Here is a 21,010-nt window from a genome sequence, read left to right on the forward strand (position 1 = left end):
TTTATTTTGTCCACAGTAAAACTGAAATGTAACTCTCAGAAATTACTGCTCCTTTCCAAGAAATAGTCTGGCACACCGCCCCTTGTAAAACAGTGAATAATTGTCTTTACAGTTAAGTTTTTGTATGAATTAAATAAATAAGATATAACACGTTAACTAGTGAGCTTTAGAGGCGCTGGTAGGTGAATTCTCTTGCCTTTGGACGGAGCCAGGCTAGCGGTTTTCGTGCTTTCAGTCTTTATGCTAAGCTAAGTCAATCACCTGCTGAGTCCAGCTACACAGACCGTATGCCATACAGGCAGGCTGTCGCTAGCTGTAGCCTCATATTTCATCATACAGACAGAAGAGTGGTAAGAAAGCACACGGGTATTTCCCAAAATGTCAAACTATTCCTTTAAGTACCCCAAATGCTTTGGATAAAATCATAACAGCTACTGAGCTGTATAACAACAAATCCACCGCCATGACAATGGCGATGAAGGCTGTGTCATACGGTTGAAAGCTCCAGGAAAAGCTGATGAGCAGACCTCAGGTTTTGGATTGTTTCAGGGAAATGAATGCAGTCTTTTAAAAATCAGTCTTTGCTTGAACCACATGACCATGTAACAATAGGTGACACTGAGTTACCGTAGAGTAAAATGAGTGCAGACTGTGATGAAATACACAACTTAATCAAGGTTCATGACTCTAACCATACAGAAATGAATGAACTGTAAGGTAAGATACCTTGCAAACATACTGGCATGGCCCTTTCACTATGTTCCAATAGAACGTTTTCCAGTCTGGGTCGCTACTCTTTGTTAACATGCCCGTTCAAGTTGTCACTGTCAAAAAGAAAGTCCTTTACAACTCATTTTCATGCCGGGAACAAACAGCGCGACAAAGAAAAGACTGAGGAACAGAAAGGGGCTCAGTTGAGTGACCGCCATGGGCAGCCATGCAAACAGCCCACTCTTCTTCTTTTTTTTCTTCCCCTCTCCCGCAGAACAGTGTGACAGTGTTTAACTGTGCCAGACTCCCCGAGGGGAGTTTCCCTCCAGTCATTTATCAGTGTATCCTCGAGGTCGTGTGGCCATTGCCCTATATCTGACACAAGCTCTGAATGGCCGCATCAGCAGACAGATAATCAGTGAGATAAAGAAGAGCATCTTCCATGCCAGCTCGGGGCGGGGGGGGTTTCAGGGAGAGGAGAGGGGTGTATATAAATGGAGGCCAGTGGGCATTCACAGTCCCAGGGTCTGCTAGCGCTTCATCACCAGCTGCTTTCAACCCAACGAGCCTGCAGCCATGGCATTCAACGGCACCTGGAAGGTCCACCACAGCGAGAATTATGACAAGTTCATGGAGCAAATGGGTGAGTGTGTGTTTGTGTGTGTGTGTGTGTGTGTGTGTGTGTGTGTGTGTGTAGTTCACAGTTAATTGGCCACTCAAGTCGTGCTGTGCCTCAGCTCTATGTTTTCCGCTATGTCTGACCTTATGATCTAGTTCATGAGGGCAATAAATGTTTCCATAAAGTTTGACACTGCTGTATGAAGGTAACAAAATGCAGTGAGGTGTTGGTAGGTTGGAGGTGATTATAGCACTGCCCATAATAATAACAGTAGCTAAATTAAGGTGCTTCTTGGGACTCTGAAGAGAACTTGCCACTTACAAACATACTTTCAACACATGATTTCTATTTCAACCTATAATGGCAACTATCCATCTACATATTTCTATTTTTTTCCCTGCTTAACAAGGCATTAATGTCATGAAGCGCAAGCTGGCAGAACACGACAGCCTGAAGATCACCATCGAGCAGGACGGGGACGATTTCCACATCAAAGAGTCCAGCACCTTCCGCACCAAGGACATCGACTTCACCCTGGGCGTCCCTTTCGACTACAGCCTGGCTGATGGCACTGAAGTCTCAGTGAGTACCCCAGAGTGGTGCAGATTCGGACATTCTCCGACCAACAGCGGCCGGAGCAGCTGCAGCTGCTCCATAGTGTAAATGCAACCAGACATTGTTTGCTTTAGGAAAATATGTTTTTTTGCGAGCGATGGATTCATCAGTCATGAGGAAAGTGCACGTTAAGCCAGCTAAGACTAATGCTGAAAGCAGTGGAAAAGTTCCAGTGAATAATTAAACAGAAAACAAACTGTAATCAATAAGAAACAAACAAACATTAATCAATAAACCTGACAAATACAGACAAATATAACATAACATAAGAAAAGCATAAAGAGCTTCTATAACCAACTGTATATTTTTAATCAGGGTGTGTGGGTGATGGAGGGTGACATGCTAAAGGGAAAATTCACCAGGAAAGACAACAACAAGGTCCTGACCACCACTAGAGCGCTGGTGGGAGGAGAGCTCATACAGGTCAGTAGGGCCAGATATGGCTCATCGCTCTTAACTCGGTTCCCATGCAATATGTTAATGACTGCAGTCTAGTCTCAATACATGTCTCCGTGAAGTAACGCACCTCTGTCTCTTCCTCACAGAGTTACAACTACGAGGGAGTGGATGCTAAGAGGATTTTCAAGAAGTAGTAACCTGGAGTCTGAAGTTCATATTTTATTTTTTTATAGAATGACACGATATAGATTTGTGTGGGGTATTTTTTTTTTCCTAACAACAAGTCATGGCAAAGTCAAGAGCATTGTCATGGGATTTCACTGCACATACCTCAAAATGTCGGCATTTTTCAGAGTTCTGATAGAAGAATCATTGTCCACTGTGTTTTGCTGCTACAATATCAATGAAACATTGCGTGGAAGACTAAAAGTGCTGACACAAGCTCAGAAACAGCACAGATGTCAGTTCAAGTTTTCAAGTTTCAAAGAACGTATTTTTCTCCCTTGCCTCTACTGGTAGCCAGCCACGCAAATACTTTTGGATTCATTTGCCCAGATTTAGAGATTTTCTCTAATAGTTCTATTGCCACATTATAATGGAGGAGCATGGGATTTCTTTTGTGCCTCTCCCCACACTGGAAAATGTCACACGTCACAAATTCGGCTGTTGCGTGTCTTTCCGGAAACAATGCCTGTGTTGCTCAGCAGATTCCACAGAACGTGTTGTTAACGTTTTTTCGGAGGGACTATTTTATTGGTACAATGTGGTTCAAATAAAAACTCGTCACGTGTTTGTGGAATATCCAAGGTAACGGGTGACGGGAAGTATTTGTGGCTGTTGAATATTTTCATTATCACTATGAGCAATGGCAATGGAAATTCTTCCACCTCCATTGTATCGAGGTGGAGGCGAAAATCTCAGAAATGAATGAATCAAACTGTGGGTAAGCAAAACCAAAAATATCCACATGATTGATAAGTGAGGTCACTATTTTTCTGTAATTTGGGTGAACCGGCCCATTTAATGTCTACAGCAGCTTACTGGAGCTTACTTTAACTACACTAAACTTAAACAGCTTTTACTCCCACACTAGTCTTCATCATTGTGATGAGAAGCAGCCTCAAGCAGCCCAATAACAATCCCACACAAAAATGAAATATATAATATGTTGTTTTGTGTCTTTAACCAGTTGGGAAACAAGTCAATTTGCACTAATGGTTATTATATATTATACTGTATAGTGTACTGTATTAATAAAGCAATTGTAATGTGTCGTTGAGTCTAGTATTGTTGTCGTTTTCACACATTTGAACAAAAGGAGAATTTGTGCATAGTATCAAATGTGATCGAAGCATGATGGATGAATTATGAAAGTCTCACTAATGTGACACAAGTTCTCAAAGTTTGCCCGTAATGTTGCCTCCCGGCCTGTTTTATCAAATCTTATCAAGTTATCACGATAAAGCACAAAGATCACGTCTCAGGGATTACATTTTATGAGCATCATTCAGTTCATAATCGCTGTTTTGATAAAGAGAAAGATTCTGGGGAAGTATCAGATGACCGCAGCCCGTCAGACTTAAAAATCTCTCTTACATAGCATGGTTCTGGTCTGATCACATGGTGAGAGCAGAGTCTTGTGCTGCCATGCGCTGGCCTTTGGGTGATATCCTCAGCAGCGGGTCTGAACAGCTGGACAGAAAAAACACACCGGGTTTCTCACGTGATAGGGCCTCAGAAATGCTGTGGATAATGAAATTCGTTCAGTGGGGAAAATGCCCATGAACTCCCCTTTTTTTGCTTTTCAGTCGTGAAAGGAAGAGTCCACATGCACTAGGCCTCTTTGACCACAAGAGTGCGACCTGGGCCTACTTTTACAGCACAGTTGCATTAGCTACTTCAGCAGAGTATGAAAGGTAAAAATCCTTTGACCACAGAAAATATCATCTAAAATTTTTTAGAAACTCTTTCACATTAGCGAAAAGAACCTCGAGGGCAAAATAGGTAAAGATATCATTTGATATCACTGTTTGGAGCTGTAAAGCTCAAGTGGATAGTAATGGGGATTTCACCAGGGATGTGATCAAATATCTTTCATGCCTTGTATTAGGGTTGGGCAATAGTATGGAAGCCCACATCTGCCAAGAAGAGAAGAAAAAGTTGGTAATAAAAATATGAAAGCACACAGTAGATCAAAATTTTGATGTAGTAAGACAAAATTATGAGATAAAAACTCAGTGTGAACATTTTATTTTTATTATGACCAGGGTACTAACTTTTTTCTTTTCTTGGCAGAAATGGGCTTCCAGGCAAAAGGGTTGAAATCTAAATGGTCCTATTTTCGAAACTAGTTTTTAACTGCAGTGGTGTTTCGGTGTTATGCATCACATCCAAATCCGGACAGCCTGAGATGACGTCTAGCGACCACTGATCATAACGCCCCACTGAGCCCTGAGTGGCACCCTCCTTTCATGGAGGTATAAACCCAGCACGCACAAGGCTAATCTGGCAGAGGCAGGGCTGCTTTGAACACCGGTTTGCCCCCTCAGCCCACTGTGGGGAGTGGAGTCCTCTGAGACCCTGCAGACACTGCGACGCTGGAGGACCGAGAGCCTGCTGATTGTAGTGCGAGATAAAATGGGTTTGCGGGCCTCCTCTCTTTGTGATTGTATTTGCAGTCAAAATGATTTTCATGCGTTCCATTTGTAAATTAGCAATACTAATGAGATTGTAGGTTTGTCCAGTATTACAGTTGGTACCGGATGTGCTTTGGCATGACACCCATTCAGCAAAGTTTTGCACAATCCACATCTTTTACCTGGGTTCTCCTCATTAGTGTACTGGGGGAAAAAAACAGTCTAATAATATAATAGTGTGTATATTCAGTGTATGATGATGCAATTATTATGTTAATTTTGAGCAAAACAAGCATTTTCGGCAAATTGAAATTGCTTTAAAAGGCAATTTCAGAATTTGCCAAGCACCACATCGAAACATGATTTTTTTCTAAATTATCTACAATGAATTATGTACATTTACTCAAGTACTATACTTAAATGTGATTTTGATGCACTTGTACTTTAATGGAGTACATCAGTTTTAGGCTATTTTACATTTGTGCTTTGCTACATTTCAGAGAGGAAATGTTGTCTGTTTTTTACTCCCGTGCGTTTCTCTGACAGATGTAGCCAGCAGTTACTTTTCAGATTACGATGTTATATACAAAATAAATGATCCGCTTATAAAATGTGATGCCTCATTGTATATGATATTTTTAACTTTAGTGAGTACCGCTTATGTATTAATACATTAATAATCATCAGATCCAATAATATAATAATATAACACTGAAATTTCCCATTCAAAATAATGAGTACTTTTACTTTTGATACTTTAAGCGCATTTTTTTGCTTTTCTTAAGTGAATTATTTGAATACTTCTTCCACCACGGCAAATTTAGATTTTTACACTTAAAGCAGATGAGGTTTATCAAGTAGGATACTAAGTTCTAGCGTTTAAACAAACCAACAGTATACACAGCAGTTAGAATGTTTTGAATACAGGGCGTCTACGTCTACTAATGTGTGAGTATTTTTACGTTGTGGCATTTGCTACTTTTACTAAAGTGAAGGGTCTGTATACTTCATCCAGCACTGATTGTGGGAGAAGTTCCATGGACTGTAGGTGGATGCTGTAATGTCTCGTCATGGCCACTGGGCTGCGCCGTGGAGCTCTTTATTTTCTGAGAGAAAGGGCCTCCGTTATACTATGATGTCACCCTCAAGTTATCAAGTGACACACACCCCAGATATTCACACACACCTACACAAGCGTTGGATTTCAGCTCAGATTATTAAAATAATATCTGGCTGTGCTTATCAGGAATCAAAGAGTGGATTGTACAAGCATGAAATCGGTGAGAGACAGGAAAGTAGCGGGAGAGTTAGAACTCGGTGTTTTGATTGCTGTGAGACTGAGGGCGCAGGGGCCCACCCAAGGGAGGTGGAAGCTGCGGATGAGAGCGGAGGAGGAGGAGGAGGAGGAGGAGGAAAAATATTGAGAAGTGGACAGAGAAAAGACTGAGTGGGGACGAGGGGGGGGACGGAGCGCAGAAAGGACAGTGCCCGCCCCCTGCCCCCTCCCGTGGAATCAAATTCACTGACTCACTCTGAAGTCGTCACCTTATGTGAAGGAGTATCCATCACAATAAGACACCAGCAGCGGAGGAGTGTCAGGGCTTTCGGTTGGGTAATGTTTCCAAGAAGAAACAGCCCCTTTCTGGCCAATCACTGCGTAGACAATGACTGTGCACACTTCTGCAGACACCATGCAGGCTGCTGAATGATGAGTCACCAGTTAGTCAGCGCTGAATACTGTATCTGAGCCTTTTCAAATCCCGAGGGAGTCGGGGATCATTTAGGACTCATGCCACTGTACAACTCTCATCTATATTTAACATAATGAACTGTCTCAACAACTATTGGATGGATTGCCATCATATTTTGTGCAATCAATGGTCCCCGGAGGATAAATCCCAATGACTGTGATCCCAGCATTTACTAGACGGACTGGCACAGAATTTGACATTTGACATAGTGGTTCCCACAATACGGTGATCCCCTGAGATCGACCAAGAGACAACTCTTAAAAACGCATGTGAACCTTGGATGATGGATCACAAGTTTACATCGCTTCATTTTAAGCGGGCAGAAGTCAAAAGGTTTGGGAACTGCTGGGTCAGATGGATCATGGACACACTGCGGATCTACAGAGTATTCCGGCCTTGTCTGTAACAGCCGTGTATGATAACATATCACGGTTGCCTATCACAGTGAGCAGTGTTTTACTGCAGTGAGCCAAGCAACACAGTTGATAGGGGAATGAAAACAAAATGCAGGCCCTGATTGCATAAATCCGAAGATGGGGGGGTTGAAGTTTTTAATTTAACTGTAGTTTTGACTGTTGCAGAGAACGTAGAGACACTGTTCAGCAAGACATTCGGAAGAGGATGAGTGAAAGGCGACAGGAACACCTCCTTAATGGACTTGTCAAAGGGAGTAACACCATTACAAAGTGTTGACGGTTTGGGCGTACGCCCCACATGAATATGTCCCCTTGCCCGCGCTTGCGTACACACAGGCATTTTTATTCCCCACTTTACACCGCTCTGGCACCCGGCGTGAATACCCCCAGCCACGAACGAGTGCGTGCCATGTGAGAAGCTGGTGTGTGCCACCTGGTGTGACTGAGCAGACAGAGGACAGTGGAGACAGCAAAAAGAGGAACTAAATTGGCTGGTGGCCTCAGGAGTAGCCGGCCCCTGGGTTGGGTGGGCTATTCTTATAGAGGGCAGGGAGAGGTCTCCAGCTCCCCTGGTAGACAAACCACTTTATAGGAACCCACATCATGTTTTGATGGTCTCCTGGGATCGTGGGGGAGGTGTTATCCAATGACAAGTGTGAGAGGAAGAGGAAATTGAGCCTTCACGCAGGTGGATTTCTGTGTGGGTGAGTGCAGTCAAAATGTCAAAATCCAGTCTTAATTCTCTTCGAATATGGAGCCCCACACCTGACAAAAGGGTACCCATCGATCGGTAGTAAAGAAGAGGAAAGCTTTTCAGTTCAAATCAAATCAGTTGATAAGATAAATTAAATCTTAAAAACTAAAACTTTTTTGTCTTCTATTTACCTTTTACTAGCTTTCCTTTGTTTTTCTATATTTTTGCTGGGGTGGGGGATGGGGTTAATTTATCTAGCTACTCCCTGCGTCCCAAAAGCAACATTTGAATGTCCAGAGCAACATCAAACGTGTGTGTGTGTGTGTGTGTGTGTGTGAGAGAGAGAGTGTGTAATGTCTGTAATATCAGTGGAGCATCTGAGGGGAGTATGTGCGTGAATACCACCATGGGCGTGTGTAGCAAGGGAGCTTAACTGAAAACAGTGGTAGCTAAACACAATGAGCACTAGCTTCCAAGCTGAAGCTATATTTCAGCTTGGTAGCTAGCTATGTATGTATGTATATATGTCTATATATATATATAAATATATTATGTATATACATATATATGTATATACACATACATACACATATATATATAAATTTGACGCATGGTTCATGAAGCTCAACCACAAAAACCTTCAGAAAGAAGAAAAACATGTAATCATGACAGCAAGGATGACGTCAATCTTTAATGGCAGATGGCCTGAAATGTCTTCATTTAACATTTTCATAAAAACTTCTCATTTTGATCACCTTTTTTTGGTTTCAAACAAACACACCTCTGCAATTCACCGAAATACAGTTTCTCCTTACAGCGGCTAAAGTACATAAATATCAACAGTACTGTATGCATTAAGAAAAAGAAAAGAAGAACACACACATGCCGTGAACATGCACAGAACACACAGGTACGCACACGGTATACTGAAACAAGAAAGGAGTATTTTTCATCGACAAAAGGGAGGGATCATCATATTCATTTCTAGGAACTTCTGTACCGTACTGCTGACAAAAAACAAAAAGATCCATTCGTTCAAAGAGCATGTTTTTGTCTGGATTTCACAGTGAATTATGTAGATAAAACAGTATTCATATATCACATACAGTATGTTCCAATCAGTCAGATACAAACACAAAAAGAAGCTCTAGAAAAATTACCAAATGAATATACAATTAAACTTACAATAATACTTACAATGAAATATATGATGGGCATCGTCTATGAACTTTAAAAACATAGTACCCATAAAAAAAATACACAAACACACACACACCTTATAAATACTTGTTCTAATAAATCTGATGCCACATTTTGGCTTAAAAAAATGTCTGTAAAAGCAAAAATTGCTTCAGAAAATCAGTCGATATGATGTGCGTGCATATTATTTATTCATTACAAACACTGACTATATGATTCAACCGGTCCAATATGATTGTACAACATCTGGGCGAAACATTACAGGGAAGATTGCTGTTTTCTTATTTGAGTTTTCGACCGTCACATCACTGTGAAATGTGACTTAGCCTCATCAGAAAAGTACAACAATCACGGCTTGTTTTTGTACATGTGTGACATGAGTGAGAATTTTGGCGTCACAATGTCACAGAAGTATTACCATTCGATGATATGTCATACAGCAAAGGCATTATTGCAGGCCCAGAACACACAGGATTATAAAAGATTTTTGTTTTTTCTTCCCCGCTCCAATCATTACTATGTAAATTCAAAATTTACAAAAGCAGGTTGAATCACATTGGCTCCCTAAAAATAGGCAAAACAGACAAATTGCTTAAAGTGAATATCCTTTCAGATGCAGAGTGGCTCTTTTGAGTGACACCAAAAGAGACGTGCAGCAAAAATAAAGTCATACTTCATAAGAAATCAGATTGAGGACTACAAAGCTGTCAAAAATGGAATAACTCCACTAGCCTTGATAGCTCTCCAGTGTAAAAAAAAATGCCTTTGGTCTTTTGTTTCTCTATAATGTGCTGCTGTTCTCCTGCTACACAATGAAGGGGCAAATTACTAATTATAGCACAGCTCGGTTTGCCATGCATTGCAGTCTCTGGGGTCACTCTACCTTCACCACTGATGGCTTATTCCTGTCAGTGCCTCTTCTAACACATCTGATTACCTCAAACGGCAGAACTACGAGCTGGATCAGGAGTGTTCTTGTCACTCAGTGTTAGCATCGGCTGCTCAGGCGAACAAAAGCACACCAGACAACGGACTAATACGTCTGCTTCTTCAGGTAAAGACGCCGCACAAAGACACACACACATGAGGAAACCTAACCACAGTATGTAGAAAAGACAAGAGCAAACCGACAGGACTGCTTTGGTATAGCAGGGTGACTTACCATTTTATAATGGCACAAAACAGAGAGGGGGAAAAAAAATAAAAATATATGAAAGTTCCTCACACACTTTAGCACAACATAAACCAATCAAACAGAACCATTTCAAACATTGTCTTGATTACAAAAATACATTTTTGTATTTCTTTAAAATATCTAAAAATGTACAGCATTGTTTTTTTTCTTTTTTTTTGCAAAGTCATGCTTCAACATGTATTTAATAATCATAATAACATTAATATGAATGATATACAGAATAGTAATAATTATAGTAATATAATAACATTAGCCAGCAGTGCTTTAGCCACACTTCCATACATCTGGCCTTGCAAAGTGGCTGCATAAAATGTGTTTGCACTCCTCTGGTGGGTTGTCTTTACACTTGCATATACAGAATGCAAAGCAAGAGACCTGCTAATGTTAGACAGGCGATGCAGTCCACTGGTACACAGAGGGTGTGTGCGCCTTTGTCATGCATGTCCGGTACCTTTCATGGAGGTGTCAGAGGAGGTGTGGCCAAAGCACTGCCAGTAAATCTTGAGTATGTAACAGTATAAAAAAAAGAGTTGGAGGGAGTTTGGGGATGGTGGGGGTGGGGGCTCGATGTGTGATGGAGGCTGGGGTCTAGTATGTCCTGAGGCCCATGAGGCTGCTGCTGCCTGAGAGAAAGACAGAGGGATACAAAGACAAGGGGCGAGGTTGTCATGGTCACCGCACATGAACCTTGTACACTAATGAAAACACAGGGGATCGTGTGGAACTGTTGCAAGACACAAACACGTTCACACGCCCATAAAACTACGAACACTAAGGTAGATATTTTACTGTCGACACACAATCCCTAACACAATAAATTTCACGCACTTGCCTTTGTGATGCCAAGACCACACACACTCTTATCCCACAAATATCTAATGCTGCAATTCTGGGTCTGTTTTCAGAATATTTTCTGTTGAGCAAAAGCTGAAACATACACAGATGAAAGTTGACACGTTGTCAATATGGCTTGGTGTGGTTATGTTGATTCCAGCAGATGCTTTTGGCAGTACGATACTGTCTACCAAAAAAAAAAAAAAAAAACGAAACAAAAACTGGGCTTTCACAGCTTTTTCCACAAATCTACACTTTCAAATCAGACTCTGTGCCAGGAGGGAGAGCCACTCTGCTTTGGCGGAGAGGTGAGATTTACACCTTTTCGCCCCCGCCTGCTGGGATCAATGTTGGGATCGGGAAGTCCGAGCCATAAACTCACCGACGGTACGCTGCTCCAAGAGCTGGAGTCAGGTCAGTCGTCCTGGTTTTGTAATTGGACATGAGAGGCAATCAGCAACGCCCGTCACAGCCGGCCACGGCCACCATCACACATCAAGAACCTGAGGACACAAAGGAGACAGAGTTTTACTCGAGTGACATAGCTGCAACAGCATCCTGACTGCTGGTGGAGGGTTTTTGTTAAAGCTCCAGGATTTCCGTAAACCCTCTTAAAAATATGCAAGGATACGTAACAACACGGATTTGTGACATAGCTTTCACTCATTTTGTTTCACAAATACCGGGTAGAGTATAACTGCAATAAAATAAGTTTTACAGGGAAAGGCATCGCCTCCTTTCACTTCCAATCATAAAAACTTATTCTGTGCATTGTTCGTCTGTGGTATGAAGTGAGGAACGAGGTTGCTTCCCTTATAGCGGGGGGCTTTGAGTTTGGCCACGACGTGACCTAGACTTGATGTCACCTACCAATGAGCACAGCTGCACGACGGTCATTTCCCCAGCTCGAAATTGGCTCTTGAGCTCTGGCTTGCAAGTTTTTAATTAGCTAACGTTAATGTAGAATCACTCTTCTGTAGTACTGCGGCATATACTACCAAAGGAGATGCTGCTGCTCTGTAGCGACCCCGCGCCTCCTCTTCTTACCCCACCCCGAGGACACTGCCAGCAAAACAGAAGAAACTTGACCAGGTGGAACGGGAGCTGGGCCGTCTGTTAGTGTTCCATCCTTTTTCCAGGACCTGTGGGCTAACACACAGTGAACCCATAATATATGCGTAATTTGATGATGCTGATAAGTGCCTTCTTAGCCTTTATTCATTAAGGAGTTCTGTCTCCGAAGCATTTCTTGGATGCTCTCCCTTTGCATTTATTCTGATACACAGCCTATGTTAGAAAATCGTTTGGAAGATTAAGTCAGCATACTGTTTAAATTCCCCTCTTTTTGTCTTTTATATTTCCAGTACACGATTACGAGGCCGAAAGATCCATCACTGTGATGAACCCCCATGTGAAGTGCACTATGTCGAAACAGCGAATGACTGTCTCATCCCGCCCTACGAAATCACCAGGGATGGTGATTAACACTAAAACAGTAGAAAAATCAGTCCAAAGTGTTTAAATCTCCTCAACTGTAAATGTCACTGGCTGTTAAAGTCCTGTGTTGCTTACAGTAGGCCTAAAATGTACTAAATGCCATAGAGCGTGGTGGTGCTTATGGGGTGTCGCTCTGGGGCGGCTGTGTACGAGGCCGGGAAGGGAATCATCACAGTATACCTACCACAATAAACTAGACTACACCACTGGATCCTGCACTTCCCAAAATTCTACTTGATAGCATCCTTCATTAGATGCTCTCTTCCTAGTAATCACCCACGCCTTTATAACTTCACACCACCAGTTTCTAAGGAAGGCTCTCAGTTCAAATGTGTAGTCTTCAAGCCCACACCGAGATTTACTTAAGTGGTTTCTCTGACGGAATTTTCTCAGACTCAACAAAGTTCCTCCGGAGCCACACAGGACAGTATACAACTGGTTTCTCAGGATGTGTGGTACTCCATGTGACTTGTAAACTGATTTTGACCTGTAAAATTAGTGCAGTGCCTTTTTAAAAAGACAATTTTACCAAATCTTTCGACTTCAAAGTGCAGCTGTGACAAACAGGAAGTCAGCTGACAATAGTGTTAAATACTTATGCATTTGCCTAACAACCATATCTCCCATGATCCCTCCCCACCTCCACTCCTCTACCCCCACCCCCGCCACCCAGCAGACCGAAGAGAAAGGTCGACTCTCCAACCCCCTCAGCCACCCCCAGATGTATCACCAAAAATAGACATCTCTCGGAGGCCGCTGTGACTTGGGTTCAGGGGAGGGATTGAAACTCTTTGGAACAATAAACAATTAGTAAACCAAACATGGCCTTCAGAAAAAGAAAGAGACAGACAGACTGTTGCAGGCAAAAAAGGGAGACGACTTGGGAACTGTTCCTCGTCCAGAGAGCAGTGCATTTTTGAAGGGGCATGGCTGGCCTAGCTAATGCCCTGTTGCGCGTTCAATCAAGGATGAGGGAATCGATGCGTTATACAGCCGCTTGGCTAAGCTGATGCGACACATACTTCCAGACCACGCTATTTGTTCTGGCTGAGACACCAAGGTTAAAGACTGGGTTGATCATTGAACATGTCTGTGCAGATTAGGGAAAGGTTTAGTGATTTGCGGGCTTAATGTGTTACATCCAATAACTCAGCCCCGGTGCACAATGTGAGATAGGTAAACAAGTAGTGTTTGGGAATGTGGGAGGTGAGTTGGTTTCTCATAAATGTGTGCACTGTTTTTGTTTTTACTTCTGCAAGGCTTCATGTACCAAATGCTCCTGCCTGTGTTATCAGTGATCATTGATCTTGTGTGAAGAAGAGGAAAGAAGAGACTTGTTCAAATTTATACCCAGCATTTGACAGTGCATCGCTCTACCAACTCCACCACTCATTGTTAACCCATTTACCACAAATCACTAACTACTTGTCTTTTAGAAATTTCTATTTCCTCTGGACATCACTAGTTTTCGTTCATTTCTGTATGAAGAGCAGACTCCCGCGCTGTGTAATCCATTACTTTGAACTTCAAATCTGCATTCATACATGTCAAAATAAGAGCCCAACCGAGGTAATCGGCGTGGCAGATAATATTGGCTGATTTTAGCTTATCGTCGGTCATGCCAGATATTTTGTATCAGTTATAAGTCGTCTGATAAGTAACAAAAAAACACAGAAAAGTCAAAGTGTCAATCAAAAAATAGCTTGTCCATCAGAGATCTCTGACAAGTTTACACTTTAATTGTGAAATGTCCCTTTCTCACTCCTAATATGGCACCTTTTAAAATGGGGTTATAAGAATTTATAAATCCTTTATGACTTTAAAACTAATGGCTTTATTAATGGTTAATGAATCATTTACTAATCCTTACAGATCAGTTATAAACTATTAATAAAACGGAATTTTGGGTTTCAAGATTGTAAAAAAATCCCTTTGTTTGGTGTTTATCCTTTCTAATTGGTAACAATGCAATTATAAACGTTGGTAATAAGTTGTTAACATATTTGTATATATTTATTTATAAAGGATGCCTTATTAGAAAGTAGTATACATGTAGAGGTACACATATACAGTATTTGAATGCAATAAACAGGATTTGTGTAAATTCACATTTGCCTGACAGTTATAAAATATCATAGTAAATTTTTTTTAAAAGGATTTTTTTATAAATATTGTCAATTTTGACTCTCAAATATTGGTATCAATTTTAAAAATCCAGTATCAGCTGAGACATCGATCTGCACTTAATATGCATTACCATGCAATGATCATGTAAAGTTGACAAAAAGACTTGTTGTTCACGGTGATGGATAATACAGCTTAAGGGTTTGTAACTGATTTTCATGTCATAAGGACAGAATGTAAACCGATGACTGCTTGGGACTGTAGGAAGAATACATCCACTAATGTAAAAATGCAGCCTGCCTTCAAAACTGGTTAGTAAAAATATTAAGAATAGTTGATTTGTAGTTAAGGAGTTAAAACTTAGTATGGTCCTTTCAGAGCTCTACCGTCTGAAGCCCCTTTAATCTGGAGAAAAGCCTTTAGGCCCTGGCTGTGTTTCTCACGTACCAGCAATAGCTGCTGGTGCTGGGTGGTGATGAATGCAGCTGCTGACATGTATCTAGCTCCCAAGACCCCGTGAAGGGACGAGGCCACTGTGTAGCTATACTGTATGCCTGTGTGTGTGTGTGTGTGTGTGTGTGTGTGTGTGTGTGTGTGTGTGTGGGTGTGTGTTATGTATCAGTAGGAGGTGAGGGAATAAAGTCCCACTTTCTTATTAGAAAGGGCCCTCAGCTCTCCAGTGGGAGTCAGCCCAACAATGCGCAGGAACCATTGGTTTTGCTGGGCTATTTGCCAAAAAAAGGTCCTCGGGGCCGGCAGCCAGACTACACGCACACGCACACGCGCACACACACACACACACACACACACACACACACACACACACACACACACACACACACACACACACACACACACACACACACACACACACACAAACACACACACACAAAACACACACACACACACATATATTTGACTCTCTCAGGCTCACACACAAGAATGCATGATAGGGGCATGCACACTACACTCTCCCACCATGTCTTGTCAGATGGAAAATCCGGATTACCTTTACCTCCAGTTCACTAGGCATTAATGTCCACTATTAGGTTGTCTTTGGACCTAGCTCTTTGCCAGAGCATGAATGTCAAATATAATTCAGCTTCACAAACATTCAAATGAATGGCTAGCTTAAGCCCCTAGTGCCATTACAATAACACAACCTTACAATACAGTATGTTTTAAAAAGTCAACCCTGGGTAGCTACATGTTTCAACTTGCAAGAAGTGGCACGGCTGTAAATATAGTTTTCAAAATGGCACTCTCTTTTAGAGGCAGGATGCCTGGTGATTAGGACAACTCATTACCAGCCATGACTAAAGACCCCCAAACACTACCTCACGTTCAGCTGTTCACACACACACACACACACACACACACACACACACACACACACACACACACACACACACACACACGGGCACATTTAAGACTCCCACCGTGACACTTCCTAAGGCAAGCCACATACCCAACCATGAGTGGTCGCCGCCCTTCAGATGCCAAGACAATAACTGACTGACCACAAGCCTATCAAGGCGGCGGAGCTCGAAGCGTCTTTGATTCCCCTTTGTGAAGGTTTATTGTCACCAGCCGCCTTCAGCATGAGTAACAATTCACTAATGCCAACTTTTTGTCAATGCACGTGACCCGTAAATGAAACACAGACAGCTTCTCCCTGTAATCTCAGTTCAAGTTTATTCTTGTTGTCTGGCTGCTTAAATTGTTTCAAAGTCTTTCACAAGTGCTCTGCTTCACGGACTGCATTGCGCAAATTAGTAAAAACCCTTGTTGCAGCTCACATCATGACATCAAGTAACTGTGTTTCTAATTTGACTGTATCCATTTAACAGGCAAGAGGGGACGAATAACACAAGGTCTTGTACAGATGGGAATGCTTGTTTGCAAGGCTGCACAATGTCAGGGACATGTCAGCGACAAAGTTAACTCAACCCTGATAGTTTTCTGTTGGGAATGACCAGCATTTCTTTTAAATTATGATTACAAAATCCATACGGTGAACCATGAGTACCATTAGATTTTACTGTGTCAGCATGCTTCCTGAGGCGATATGATTCATAATTTGATGAAGCTCAATCCACCATGACATTGCAGACTTGTAGTTCATGCTTTTGTGCAAAATTAGTGACTGAGTGTTAATTAGCATTAATTAACACTAACTGAGTGTGCCGGTCCTGAGTGTGTGTCGTGCGTTTTATGTGAGAATATCTGCTGCAGTGGCTTGTATTTATCACAATATTCTGACTGGATGTCTCAACTTTACTTCACCCTCCACGGCAAGCCGGATAGGGGGATGTTGTTGTTTCATTGAGGGGCTAATATCCACTGGGGCAGCCTGACCGACCAAATGACTTCCTCCTGGTTTGATAGAGGAGTAATTATTTCCTCCAAGCCCCTCCCTTCTCCACTCCCTTCCTCCTTTGCCCCCCCGCGACAGAGACGAAATCCCCAAAACATCAAATTACTCCAAAAGCTTTTTTCTCATGCAGTATCTTTAAGTGTCTGGAAATAGACAAGTAAGCCATGATGCAGGGGTAGAAGGAGACAGTAAGAAGAGTAGCACCAATCAACAGCCTGATGAATGTTAGCCTCCATGCACCCCCAACACCCGCCCACCCCCCACTGACTCCCTAAGGGGGTCGGGAGAACATGTTTCCTCCTGTCCCGAGACGTTGAAGGGAGGGTGCTGGTGACAGTGCGACTGGCGCCGAGTGCAGACACACACACACACACACACACACACACACACACACACACACACACACACACACACGCAGACAGTCGGTCAACACAGATACACAGACTAGCAGGGGATTTGTTGTGCTTTGTGGTTTTGTTTTCCTGCAAGCACAACAGTGTTCAGTTTGTCTGAACCAGAGCGCGAAACACATGTGCTGTGTAGCTCGTGAATGGTTACGGTGGACTCATGTACTTATCAAGGCACTTATTGGAAACCAACTGCTTTGTGTATTGCCTGCAGCTCCACTAAAATTAATTCGTATGTAATTTATTTTAAATAAAGCCCCATGCTAATCATTTTTTAATAAAGATTCACAAAAATGGCCCTTCCAGCAGTACCCAGGTACCTCAGCAGTTCATGGGGCATATTCCACATTTACGACCTTTTTGAGCATCACATCCTCGGTGTCTTTCTGTCCCATCTTCTTTATAATTCTCCACTGTGTGCTTTGTCATAATGAAGAAACGCCAAAAACTGTTTATAAATGAAAAAATATATTTCATCCTGCCAGGGTTTGACAAAATGACAAACATGCCCTTATATCCGCTGCATGGTACCAACACTATTATAGGACAATATTCAGTGTTTATTACGGCAATGTTAGATCGTGTGCTCGATAATAAACTTTCCCTCACATACAAGAACAATAAATATCAGGCTTCCTTCAAGCAGGCCGATCTGCAGAACCAATAACTTCAGTACACTAAGATCATACCCGACATTATGGAAAATTCAGTGGTGGAACAAGTACTCACATCATAAAGATCCTTTACTTAAAAGTTGCTTTTTGTGTAATCCACTGTATGTATAATGTGATAGAGGACCAAAAGGGGTTGAAAGCCCTCGTATTGACGAACCCACAGAATTATCACAAGACTCAGCGGTTCCCCTCGGCTCTACCTAGCATTTTGGACTCTCAGTACTTGAGTGAATGTATTGAGTGACTTTCACCACTGGTTATAGTAACACTACCCATCAAAGCAGCTTACTGTATATTAGCATTTTAGTCATATTTGCTGAGCTCTACCCCATCTGTTTTATTAAAACATCGGCATCAGAGCTCGTTGTACATTCTGTTTGACTCCCTGCCTTTGATGCCAGAGATCAAGCATCACTTCAATGGGAAAAGTCGAGCCTCTGTACCCCGTGACCTCAGTGGGGAAAATAATGGAGTTCCCCTTTAAATCGCACCTTTCATCTCTTGTGATGATGTGCGAGGAGTGGCTGTGGTTTCATTGACTGACCGGGTTTAACGCTCGCACATTTACATCTAACAGGCTAATTTGTTTTGTGTTAGCGAGCAGTATGCACTCGCTAGCAGAAACATGACTAATTAGTTGGTTAGTCTGGCAGTTAGCTCGAAGGAGGTTTTTCATGTGAGGTTTGCTGGCAAAAAGAGGGTGCTCACTTGACACACATGCCACGTGGACGGAGTAACACTCTGTGATATTCCCGACTAATGTTTAGGAATATCTTTGCGCCTGTTTAAACAAAGTGTCATAACATTTACTGAAGTATTTTCACGGCACAGCGCAATTTACACTGCTTTGTCGTAGCAGAGCAGAAGGGCTGAGTGTGTGTGCATGTGGATAAGTTGTTACTCACACGTACTTCAGCAGAACTGCCTGGACTTCCATCCCTGAGGAGTTCCATCTGCAGGTGGGAGCCAGCGAATCTAAACAAACATAATCCAGACATACATTAGCAAACATGCACATACGTAGAAATTATATGACTATATACAATTTATATTCATAAAAACTTTAACGTAAATATTCAATTTACTGACAAGTTTTGCTCGACTAAAAGTTATAACCTCTCTGCACTTTTTAAATATCAAGGAATGAAGACATTTACTGCGCATAAATGGTTTCACATTTTAAGAAATATGCTTATTCACTTCGGCGTTGAGAGTTAAAAGATTGATACCACTCTCATGTCTGTACAGTAAATATGTGGCTAAAGATTAAAGATTAAAGATTGGACAGAGGGAGAGAAACAGAGGGAGGCAGCTAGCCTGGGTCTGTCCAAAGGTAACAAAATCCACTTATCAGCATCTCTAAAACTAAATAATTAACAAATTATATATCATTTGTTTAATCTGTACAAAAGCCAAAGTGTAAAAACAATATGATTGGTTTTACAGTTGGTTACGTGCCAGACAGTTTCTTGGCCAGATGCAGCGGAGTGCAGTGTGGAGATAATGGGACACATGCTAGCTGTTTCCCCCCTTTCTCCAGTCTTTATGCTAAGATAAGCTAACCGGCTTCTGGCTGTAGCCTCATAGTTCATGGACAGACATGAGAGTGGTATTGGCAAGTAAGGGAATAAGCCAAAATGTCGAACTATTGCTCTTCCACTCTTAAATTCACATTTAGCTGATAGATGCAAGAGTTGTAGCAAGACAATTTACACCTTGTTTGTTACCGAGCTTCATGGCTTCACTATAAAAGGTTACCTATTACTAACTGTCATGTCTTGTAAATTTCCACATTGCACAGTCGTCTTCTTGTATTCAAATGAAATTCACGTCAGACAACAGGACTTGTTTTTCTGAGATCCTCTGCTTTAGCAACTGCCCAGGTGCTAACATTTACTAGCAAGCCAACAACGTTACTGCACTCTCACCAGAAAAAAATGACAGCAGCTGATTAACCATTGAGCCAGAGAGCTGAGCTCATGTTAATATAAATTAGATTTGATCATTTAGTCTTGTGTGTGTGCTGTGAGACCTGTTTATATACACATTTTATGCCTCACATCAGCATCCACTCAAGGTCAAAAGATGAGATGCTAACATTAACCACAACCCCCCACCGAAATCACAAGGCCAGATTTTCTTTGTGTGTCAGTGTGTGCTCACATATTCCATATGCATATGGAAAAATGCCAGCTAGGCAGATTCAACTTGCAGTCATTTCAAATTCTGACCTCAGCTGCGCTTCTGCTTTAATGTCTTTGCTAGGGGCCTTTATACTTAAATAACCTTAGTATCTGCATTGTACATGGAAATATACTCTGTATACTCTCTAGCAGAGATAAAAGACATTAGATAACTCAGATACCGTAATATTTTGATCTTAAAATACTGCAGAGTACTGAGAGATCAATGCGAGCTTAAAAACCAATCAGCAAACAAAAACTCAGAAACAGTACATCTAATACTGAGATCTGATCAGGGTCAGTACCAAACAGGCTTCATGAGAAGAATTTCAAGAGATCGATAAGGAATTCGTATGTGAACTCACAGCGGAGCTGTGCAGATTAGAAGACCTCAATAAACTGGATCATAGTTGGTGGAAAAAGAGGGATTTAATTAATGAAGTAGGTGATGATCAAACAATGATGCAAACCTTTTAAAGTGCTGAAGCTTTCAGTAGTGTATATGATGCCAGTAATTGGGATAAATAAAGTGACATGATATGAGCTGGGGTATGTGATGTTAGACCTTGACAGATTTTTTCATTTTAAAGCTTTCTTGTTCTTGAAATCTAAACTCTACAAACATATGCTGAGCGTCTAAATCACCTAGGTGCTCCCGCTCTGTTGCCAAACTAGCTC

At 41.8% G+C, this 21,010-nt stretch overlaps 2 protein-coding genes across 6 annotated transcripts in view; one reads left to right on the forward strand and one right to left on the reverse strand.

Moving 5' to 3' along the window:
• The first annotated feature begins 1,240 nt into the window (after positions 1-1,240).
• LOC120797437 (fatty acid-binding protein, intestinal-like) lies at positions 1,241-3,580 on the forward strand. Its single transcript, XM_040141113.1, has 4 exons — positions 1,241-1,354; positions 1,740-1,912; positions 2,261-2,368; positions 2,491-3,580. Exons 1-4 carry the CDS (start codon positions 1,288-1,290, stop codon positions 2,536-2,538), a joined length of 396 nt encoding a protein of 131 aa, XP_039997047.1. The 5' UTR covers positions 1,241-1,287; the 3' UTR covers positions 2,539-3,580.
• Positions 3,581-8,510: 4,930 nt separating this feature from the next.
• The window catches only part of LOC120797471 (RNA-binding protein with multiple splicing-like), a 37,463-nt gene continuing 24,963 nt past the window's right edge, over positions 8,511-21,010 (reverse strand). The window contains exons 6-8 of one of the 5 annotated variants that reach the window (XR_005708529.1): positions 19,061-19,124; positions 11,453-11,573; positions 8,511-10,859 (exon numbers count right to left, since the gene is read on the reverse strand). Coding sequence is in view for 2 of the 5 variants with exons in the window: in XM_040141159.1 (XP_039997093.1) it covers positions 19,062-19,124 (63 nt within the window). In the remaining 3 variants the exon portion in view is untranslated. Of the gene's footprint in view, positions 10,860-11,452; positions 11,574-19,054; positions 19,125-21,010 lie in introns of those variants that run through there. The other 4 variants (XR_005708528.1, XR_005708527.1, XM_040141159.1 and 1 more) reach the window with 4 other exon arrangements.

The sequence above is a fragment of the Xiphias gladius genome, chromosome 12 (genome assembly GCF_016859285.1).
Source record: "Xiphias gladius isolate SHS-SW01 ecotype Sanya breed wild chromosome 12, ASM1685928v1, whole genome shotgun sequence".
Taxonomy (NCBI): Eukaryota; Metazoa; Chordata; class Actinopteri; order Istiophoriformes; family Xiphiidae; genus Xiphias; species Xiphias gladius.